The 10,313-nt window shown below is 42.2% G+C and overlaps 1 protein-coding gene across 2 annotated transcripts; it reads right to left on the bottom strand.

Moving 5' to 3' along the window:
• Positions 1–1,521: 1,521 nt before the first annotated feature.
• Positions 1,522–8,654, bottom strand: gpn1 (GPN-loop GTPase 1). Of its 2 annotated transcripts, none has more exons than XM_026999941.3 (14): positions 8,464–8,654; positions 8,135–8,228; positions 7,856–7,895; positions 7,648–7,714; positions 7,515–7,552; positions 7,331–7,409; positions 7,063–7,157; positions 6,832–6,877; positions 6,451–6,597; positions 3,421–3,503; positions 3,154–3,193; positions 2,821–2,911; positions 2,525–2,629; positions 1,522–2,057 (listed from the first exon to the last, which is right to left on the bottom strand). In XM_026999941.3, the coding sequence occupies exons 1-14, from the start codon at positions 8,641–8,643 to the stop codon at positions 1,966–1,968; spliced, it is 1,197 nt and encodes a 398-aa protein (XP_026855742.3). In that variant the 5' UTR covers positions 8,644–8,654; the 3' UTR covers positions 1,522–1,965. The 2 variants fall into 2 exon arrangements, with proteins under 2 accessions (XP_026855742.3, XP_035389040.2); XM_035533147.2 differs by having other exon boundaries at positions 2,525–2,626.
• Between the last annotated feature and the right edge of the window lie 1,659 nt (positions 8,655–10,313).

Here is a 10,313-nt window from a genome sequence, read left to right as displayed (position 1 = left end):
GGCATGTGCAGTGCAGTGGTGTCCCAGCACCAGGGCTGAGAAACACTCCACCAGGCCACGAGCAGAAAGGGGTCCGCCCTTGTAACGCCACTCGCATTAAAAAAAAAACAAAAAACAAACTATTTAAAGACTCACTAAAGCCGTGCTGGAACAGTTGATTATTTGCAGGTATCACGTTCTGTTACTACTGAATTTTACACACAAAAAAACCCCTTTTTGGCTCAGTGTGATCTTCCCGGAATACACTTCTTTGTCCTTGTATTATGCATGCTCAATAACAGTGCACCATGGTATTCCAGGGTCATGTCATATTAAGCTTGCTCAAAGCCAGCTATTGCTCCATTCGATAGCAACTGACTTAAGCTTTGCTGCTTTGCCCCAGGTCATACAGCGTATACTAAATCGTTAAGCATAAAAATGTCTCATGCTTAATGAAAAGGAATCTTGCATGAAGAGGTCAATATGAATACGTTTTACAAGACACATCGCTGTCTTCTTGCCAGGAGATCGAAGTTTACATCTTTGCAGTTTTCTTTTCCATTTTCTCCCCAATCTTCCTCTCAGACATGCGATTATAGTAGGCGTCTTGACATTTCCCGACAGATTTGAATTTCAGTTCTGGATCGTGTCACGACTCCGTTTCATTCTTTTCTGAGTGAAGTGTGCGCGCGCTTGCGCTTCATTCTGTTCTGAGCGGTGGGTGCGTTCCATTCTGCTCCGCCAGCAGAAATCCATAAGCTGGAAGTAGAGGGAACGGCTCGTGTTAAATACCACCGCGACGTGACTCACCGCCGTTCCAGACGGCTGCCGTAGTTACCTTTCCTGCACGACCCACACACGCTTCAGAGGCAGTGATGAGTCACCCACGCAAAAAAGCAGAGAAAACATGAAAGAGCTTGAGAAGACTTCACTACTAATCTCCAATAAAAAGCTGCAAGGGAAGAAGCTGAAGCTTCTGTCTCAGTTCGGACGACGTTCGCACGGCCTTATCAGTGAGGTGCTTAAAGTCTATACAAAACCAAACATGCACCACAGCTATAAAAAACAAACAAACAACAAAACGCCTCCATAGACTTGTGTCAATATATAAATGTGCAACATAAAGATGTCAATACCATGAGTTGGTTGACTTAGTTTTATAGTATGCATACAAAGAAGTGCAGAATTGTAGTATGGAAACTTCTATGGCGCAAGACCGTGTGCTCTGTTTCAAACTTTTTTTTTTTTTTTAACTAAGAGTTATTCTTGCACTCTCCCCAAGTGACATTTCATGTGTGAGGGTTGCAGGGAATTCTTAAGTCACGTAACAGTAGGGAGGAAGTGCAGCTCGAGGTCCTGCGGCCCGCGCAATCCACCTCCGTCCTTGCTGCTGGGCCCCAGCCACGTGGGTGGAGGAGCTGCTGGGGTGGGTGCCTCCGCACCAAACCCAGTCTAAAGGACTCACTACTCTGACTGTTCCACAAAGACGCAGCTTTCAACTACAACACAGCCGGCAGAAACACAGCACCTTACACATGGAAGTACACCTTGATAAAAAATAGATTTTATTGCCATAGTAAGAGAAAAGCAGAACGTTGCAGTCCATGCATGAGCTTGCACAAGTACATTGGTGATGCAGTATGTGGTTTGAACAAAGGACAGAACGACATTAGGTGAAGGGTGCACAGGAGACTGCAAAGTAGATAAATACAAATCAGTGAAAAAAACCACAACATCTACAGCACATTTGAAGGATGCTGTCATGTGCCACTTCTAAAAGCGCAGTTGCTTCAGTGAGGTTTGCAACAGCGGTAAAATACATCGGAGCTCCACGGCGACGCATCAATCCTCATCGTGCAAGATGATCCAGTTTCTGAAGATGAAGTCACTGCCTGCAGCCGCAATGGTGCCGCCCTCTCTGGTACAGCCAAAGGTCAAATGTCAGCGCCAGAGGTGTGAATTTATGCCTGGTGCTACCTGATGATGTCACTGTGACTTCCTGGTGCGTGCCTGCACCACCCGTTTCCTCTCATTTAGGAAGTTCCCAAAAGCTGGCTCCTCCTTGCTCTCCTCCGTAACTATGGGCAAGCGAAAAAAAGTGAACACAGGAAGATGGGAACCGCAGGGAACGACTGCCGTCTACAGAGTCTGACGACCGCTGGCGAAAGCACAGCCACATTTGTAATCAGGCTGCTGACTAACAATATTGATTACGCCTCGAGTGATATGACAGGCGCGGTAAGGTTAAGGTGGCTCTGGTTCTGCTGGGGCTCTGGTTCTGCTGGGGCTCTGGTTCCGCAGCCAGCGCGCAAATCGTGATCAAAGCCCTGCCAGGAAGCAGTAAGTACGGTATCGAATACCTGCAGGCTTCATTACCCACCTTTACCTTTTTCCATGTAAAAAGTGACCAAAATCCCACCAAACCAAATCCAAACCCTGTCACCTGCAGTGTGACCTTTTCTGGGGAAACATCTCCCATCTGCAGCCAGTGCTGGACTTTGCCACAGCGGCACTGAGGTAGCGATGGAGGTGTCGTGAAGGTTACCTTTGTGGTCGATGTCATCAGTGTCACTGTCTATCTCCTCTTCATCTTCTTCTGGGTTGCCGCGAGTGAAGATGAGGTTGCTGGCACCGCCCATGTCTGGAGCTTCTGGAGAAAAAACAAACACAGTTCTGCGATATGCACACCATGCAAAACCTCCACCACTCTCGGCTGATCCGTAAGCCCACGCTTTCCCCCAGATCACTGGAGTCAGAGAGCAGCAGGGATGTCTGCAGGCAGAGTGACATCTGGCCGATTAATGCAGGAGTGATGAATGTGAACCAGTGTGTCTGCAGTACCTGGGTGCATGGCCGTTTCCATGGAAACTTCACCCATGTCCTTGTGAAGGCGCTGCATCTCTTCCTGCTGTTTCTTGGTCTGAGCGTCCACCTAGAAGCAGGACAGAACATCCTGACCACATTAATCCGCCCCCGCAGCACAAACGGCACCTGAATAAGGCCCCCACAGGCTCGTTTCCCTCGTCTGATAATGGAGAGAAGAGACAACCTAATCGTGCCTCATCACTCAGGTGAAAAGCGATAATGCTTCGCCAGTGTTTGGCTGCTTACAGAGGCATGCTGGGATGGATGCTTGGGGTTCACACCCCACAACCCACACACTTCATTACTCACCAGCTCTTTACGCAGACGCTCATATTCAGGACGATATTCTCTAAGTGACAAACAAATCACTTAGTCACTCAATGTTCAAACACAACCCAAAGCAAACCAGATTTAAATTTCATCAAGTAATTACCCGATTGGCTTGCATATTAAATACTAAATGAACTGTTACACTAGCTAAGTATTTACATACATGAAAAAATATTTTTTTGGAGTTACAAACTAAAAACAGAGGCAGTGAGTGGCAGAAAGGCAGCAAGTGGCAGAAAGCCTTACGTCTCGTATTCCTCAGCAGCTTCAACGATCTGGACAAAGAGATCCTCCAGTCCTGAACCTGTCACAGCTGACACACCGACAACCTGCAGACACACACATGCACAAACACACACACACCTTTCAGGATCTAAAGGAACATGTGGTGTTGGCAGAATTTTGTACGCATGTCCAATTCTAATAGGAGAAGCTTTAGCAATTGTGGAGGAAAAGTGGATTTTTGTTCCAAAACATCAAAAGCTATCACCTTTGTTCCAGCAACCAATAATGTGCCCAAAGCGCAATCCAAAAGTATACTGAGTGAAGCGGCTAGAGTGGAACGCTGAAGTAGAACGGTCAAAATAATTTTATACCACAGCAGAGTAAAGATTCCCCCCACATTGGGCCTTTATCGCCATTTTCTGTTGGTAAAGTTGAAGCTAATAGAAAAGTAAGTGTGAACATGCCCATTGCGTATTTCCACGCAGCATAAATGATCACAGGTTGAATGTGTCACTTCATTAACAATATTTGTGTGTACAACTTTGGAATTGTTAAGATTCCTGGGTCACACACAATCCCAGATTACACTGGTCTCTACCCAAGACATTAAATGAAACCTTGATATTAATGACTCCTAAAAAAAGAAGACAGATTTAACCGAGCTCTCTAATTTTAGACCATTAAGCCTTATAAATGTTGCAAAATACTAGCTAAACTATTAGCCTTCTGTTGGGAGAAAGTATTGCCCAGAATAACACACAATGACCAAGTGGGGTTCATCTATGCCAAAACCTCAGTTGATAATATGAGACGATTACTACACCTTATGTGGTTGAACTCAACAAATAAGACCCCAGTAGTGGTCATCACCATTATAATGAGAAATGGCCTTCAGTAGCATTTAGCGTTGTTAACTTATTACCACCCTCAAACACTTTGGGTTTGGACCTGTATTTAAAATCATCCGCATATTCCACAAAATGCCGAAGGCAGCCGTTATGATAAGAACGATTTCTCCTTTCTTTAGCGTTTCTAAGGGGAAAAGTTGAGGTGCCTTTAATGTTTAATCATTGTGGAGCCCCTAGTGGCTGTGATTAGCATAGACCCGCACATTCTAGAAGTGAAAACAGGGACAAAACTTACATTCAAGTCACATGTTGATGACTTATTACTAAGCCATACAACACCATATGCTCATTAATGGACAGCAATAAACTAGACTAAAGCGGAGATTACACCAATGTCTAAGATATGTGTCGCGCTATGTAAACCAGTTCAGCTTTAGAGGAGTTCCAGCTCAACATTATCATTATCATTAAATCTTCTGTCAGAGAAGATTAGAGTGAATCTGAAAATTACAGTTGTCCCTTCGGGGGAAAGTGAAGGTTATTAAAACTGGTGGTCATCCAGTTTAATTATATTTCTGTGTCTATAAAAAAATTATTACAGATTTTCTTTTGGAGGGCAAGAAGCCTAGAAATCGAATGCGTAAGATGGTGTTCCCAAAAGAGGTCTTGTCCTATCTGATGTTAGCATGTATAACTTGTCAGTTGAATTAGCTACTTTGGCTAAGCACATGGTCTCACGGACATTCTTCACAACACACCCAGGTAAATTCAAATCTTATGTGGTCTCATTCAGTGAATGTCTGGAGCAAAATTCCTGAAGCCACATTCAAAACATCTAGAATCTTCACTTTGGTTCAGTCCTGAATTATGGATAGATATAAACATGATGTATTGAAGACAATGGTATTTAAAAGAGTAAATATTAATAATGACGTGTGTGAGAATGGAGTATTAATGTCCTAAACAGATTAGAGGGATATTATTTGGGAAGATAGAAAACTTTTGGAAATACTTACAAATGAGGCACTGTATTCATGGCAGATTTAATGGAAACAAAGTAATAATTTGGATAAACACTTATATCTGACACATGAATTCTGCAAAGCATCCGTATTCTATAGAATACATCTGATCAGTTAATCAGAGACATGTGGGAATCTCAAAACAATATAGCAGAAAGATTAGGGTTGCAATATTGCCAATGAGTGATTGAGAGGTCTGTCAAGCATGGGCAATATCATTCATTAAAAGATTTTCCACAGGTACTACGGAATCCATCCTGAAACCATCCAGACTTTATAGAATGGGCCTGAAACGTGTCAGTTTTTCCATAGGATTTGGGAATGATTTGTAATTTACACATTTTAATGCAGAACTCTAGAATTGTTGGGGAAATAGATGGGACTTGGCAACAGAACAGAAATTCCAAATGTGAGAAATAAGTGAGTGGATATGGGCCTGTGAGAAACCTTAATGGTTTGGTGCTGGATGTTTGTCCTTTACAGCATTTGGTAGATGCCCTTGTCCTGAGCGACTTACAATGTTTTGTAATAACTGAAATACATATCCTCATGTGTGAATGGATAAGCCAATCTTAAGACTACTATCTGGCTGAAGATTTGACTAGAGCAGAAAGAAAACAGTGGAAGTTCACTCCACCACTTGGGTGCCATACAGAGAAGATACCTTATCCTATGTTTAGTTACATTTGTTAATAAGTTATTAATTATTATATTATAATATTACATAACTGGTAAAGCACTGAAAGCACTGAAATAGAGTGGACAGAGACTGCACCTAATGAGGTCATGTTGGGAGCAACAAGCGTTAAGGGAAAAAATGGAAAAGATATGGAAGCATTTCTGAAACCACGTGCAGCTGGGCTGAATAAGCAAACACTGATCATGATGTTTAACTCATGACGTCTCCTTCCTCCTCTGTTCTCTGCAAGAAGCAACTGCTTTACAAAACTGTGATTGGTACTGTATCGTGCCTGTGTTTATATCACTAATAGAAACTTGAACACTTAAATGATCCTAGGTTAGTTGGTATATTGCTTACATGAGCCCTGGTTAAATTCAACCCAAAAGTAAGACTGTAAGCAGATGGAGGCCATGTGAAAGCTGTTTGTGTCTGCAGGTACAAGACCAAGATATGTGTGTGTGTGTATGTGTATGTGCACGCGCGTGTTTATAGAACTTACGCGCAGGTTTGCGTAGAACTCATCCAGCACAAGACTCATGGAGCGGGTGAGGTTGCTGACGTATGATGTCTCCTGGTTCAGGGCGTCCTGGAACGCCTCAAAGTCCTGCATCCATTCCACGGCAAACCTGTGGTCGATGATGTCCGTCTGGTCGGGGATTCCGACACGGGGAAACAAGAGAGCGAGTGACAAGTGCCACAAATGCTTGCAATACATTGATACTTTATTTTTATTTTGAAGTGGTATTTTAACGTTTGAAAAGAATTCTTTGCTTAATCCTAGCCTGCTGATTTTGGATATACTCAAGTGTATTTTCACACACGTTTCCATATGACATGCCCATAAAGGCACAACAGGATGAGATCCAGGGAATGTTCTTACCTTGTTCATGACAACAACAAAGGGAAGCTTGGTTTTGTAGAGGATGCTAAAGAATAACAAAACCGCCTGTCAATTCGTGAAACTATTTCACCTACTGCTTCAGATGCTTCAACCTTGAATGATTCAGCTGACATTGGAAGTGGTGAACACAATAAAAGCGTCGGTTGCGACAATAAGGAGAGAAGCATCTCTAATGCAGTGTGATAAATGTGCAGATGTGGAGGCACTGACCTGCAGGCATAGAGCATATTGGACATGAAGGTGACTGGACTCACGCTACGTGAAGTGTCCATCACATACAAGATCACACAGGGAAAAGAGGAAGCCTGGACACACACACACACACACACACACACACACACACACACACACACACAGCTCATGTTCTCACATCAGTAACCAATAGAAGTTTCATTACGTGTTTTAATTATCTTTAGTAATCATGAAATGTGTATCTATAGTATACATTAGGCATGGTAAAATATTATACTCTACATACAAGGGCTTCTGTTATGATGGTTCCAGATGCTGACCAGGTAAACACCTCAATCTGTCCCGGCGTGTCAATCAAAACGTACCTGCAATGTTCAGTCACAGCTTATGGTACGGCCCAACTTGACCAAGAATAACAGACCCAATTTCACAAAGAAACAGCACTGTCACCAGAGTTGACAATTACTTACTCAGAATTATTCTGCTTTTTCTCAATGAACTTCATAACCTGATGGTACCAGAAATGAAGAACTGCTTTTATTCACAGACAAAACTACATATAGCCACCTGTGACATCAGTTGGAAACTTCTAGATTAACATACCTGATCGAACCTGGTTGCAAACAAATTCAAAGATGTGACAATTCCTCCATTTGGGCCTAGGCCATATCTGTATCAGAGTCAAAGACTACATTTACATTAGAAGACTAGCGTTTTAGTGTCTTTCAGTAACCATTAAAATTTAATTAAGGTTGAAAAAGGTATAGCAAGACACCATCAACCATACACAGTCCCATGTAGTGAAGGATACTGCTTCATAACTTCTTTGTAGTTGACTGTGTCTCTGATATCTGCAGGTAAAACACAGCACACAAACGCACACCACAGTGAGTTACAGAACTTTATTTCATACCGCTACATGTCATGTCTGTCACATTTTACCGTCATACAATGACATACTCCATATGACATGACAACCCCAGCGTTACTCCTCGCAGCCCTTTAGAACATCCAGCTACCTGTACAACACCATAGCGATAGATGCGTCAGTGGCAGGCTCGTTAACCGAGTAACACAGCTATGTATCTACCGATATTGGCTGGGAAAGGGACTTCATGAACTGCAGGGTCCAGATTAATAACATACGGCGGCGTCTTCTTCGAGTGAAGATGCGCGGTGAGTCGCTAAAAACAGCACAACAAAGTGACGTTAGTGAAGTTAACAGGCATAGCCAGATAGCTAATGTCTTAATGAAATCTTACACTTCACTTATATCACGGTTAAAATTACACAATAAAGATTAAGCATGCTAGCTATTAAACGTGGCAGTAATAGTACTAACGGTTAGTTACACCATCTTTTACGATACAGTCCTGACCGGGAATCAGCTAGCCAGCTAGCCAAGTTAGCTAGCATTACCTGAACGAAAGTTGTTTTGCCTGACCCTGCCATGCCAAGGACTATAAGACACACTGGCTTTCGTTCCGCATTATTTCGGGATGTGGCACTGTGACCTGAAGCTGAATGATCACTGCTGCCGCCCGAACCTGCTGTGTTTTCCAACACAGCTCCATCACTCTCTCCCGAAGCAGCAGCCATGCTTGTGCAAAATATAAAAAGAGTACTGTGGTCAAGCAAGACTATTGTCGTAAAGTGCTGCAAATCTTAACCGCGTCATGACCACTTTTAACCACTAGATGGCAGCAGAACACTAGATGGATGCAGGAATAAAGCGCTTCATGTAGGTGAAAAGTAAAATTCCAAATTACTGGATGATACGAAACAGTGGCTGCAGTTTTAGATAATTAAATAAATATGCTAAAAAAAAAAAGTCCTGTCTCACCATTCCAGTGAGTGGTTATATCTTATGGTTATATACACTAGAGGTGTATCATCACTGGAACATAGTGTTACCTTTTCCACATTGACAGTATTTCCACTTTCAGTCCCTGGTATTTCTCCCTTTTATATTTCATGCTTTCATATTCCTTCTTTTGGATGTTTCCATCACTTGGGACTGACACATCTATGCATCTTATCTACTATTGTGATGTCTTGTTTGACACTTGTTTGTCTGTCTGGATCTTGGCTTTGTAGCTCTCCGCCACACTTTGAGGTTCCTCCTGTTGGGGGGTGTCCACATCAGAATCCTCCAGGTTTAGCCAAAGACCACATCTCTTTTTATAGAACCTCCATTAATCTCCTACAGATGAGAGAAAAACTTTACACTGTGGCACTGTAGCCTGCAACCACACTACATGTGCTATATGTTTAGTCATTAACACTGCAATAGCTAATTAAGAACTAGTGGGTTGAAAATAGTGAATGATAATATAAATTTCATTTATATTATATGTTTATATCTCAGTATATTTCATATAAATTCATCTAAAATTCATCTGAATTTATAATGATACATTTAAAATGATCAAATTTAAACATATACAAATTGTATTTTTGAAACTCAGCTATGCAAATATGACGTCACTGACTGTAATTCTGATTGTATCTAATTTGTCTACATTGGCATTAGTTTTGTGTTTGAAGCAATGCAGTTTTTTGACCGTGCGCTGGACATTTTAATTGAATGTTTTCAAGTAAACATGTAAAAGATGATCTTATCTTGTCCTTCGTGTTACAAACATATCTTGGCTAGACTTACTCCAATACATGGTACAGTTAGAATAATGCAGACTGGCGCTGAAATAATAAGTTCTGAAAAGATCAGCTGTTCCTCATTCCATCACTACTGGAGATGTTTACTGTGTCTCCTGCAAGATGCAATCGACCGTACATCAGAGAAGCCAAGAGAGCACAATTAAGGATTTGTCTTATCCACTAGCATGACATTTTAATGCTTACAGACATTGCATTAATGACGTATCTGTTTGCATTACCGGTTGTCGCTATGGCATCTTAAGGAGAAACAACTGATCTACTCTCTCAGAACTTTAGAACCCCATGGAATGAATGTTATGACTTCAACTATGTGGCATATAAAATGCTAGAGCTTTAGAAGCACTTCCCTTGCACAGCTGATGAAGGACGGATGTCCAAATCATCTTATTTTTCTGGAAAGATTGTGTACTTCACACTGCCTCCACCTTCTTCCCACGAAGCATCCTGGTGCCATGGCTTCCCCAGGTAAGTGATGCACAAGCACCTGGTCAGCCACATGATGTAAAAGATAAGGTGATTCCTCAGACCACCTTCTTCCACTGCTCAAGGTCCAGCTCTGATGCTCACTGCCGATTGCTCACTTACAGAGG

Source organism: Electrophorus electricus, chromosome 10, assembly GCF_041902795.1.
Source record: "Electrophorus electricus isolate QZ-2024a chromosome 10, ASM4190279v1, whole genome shotgun sequence".
Classification (NCBI taxonomy): Eukaryota; Metazoa; Chordata; class Actinopteri; order Gymnotiformes; family Gymnotidae; genus Electrophorus; species Electrophorus electricus.
The sequence above is the reverse complement of the archived record's forward strand: the minus strand, read 5'-3'. Positions and strand labels throughout refer to the sequence as shown.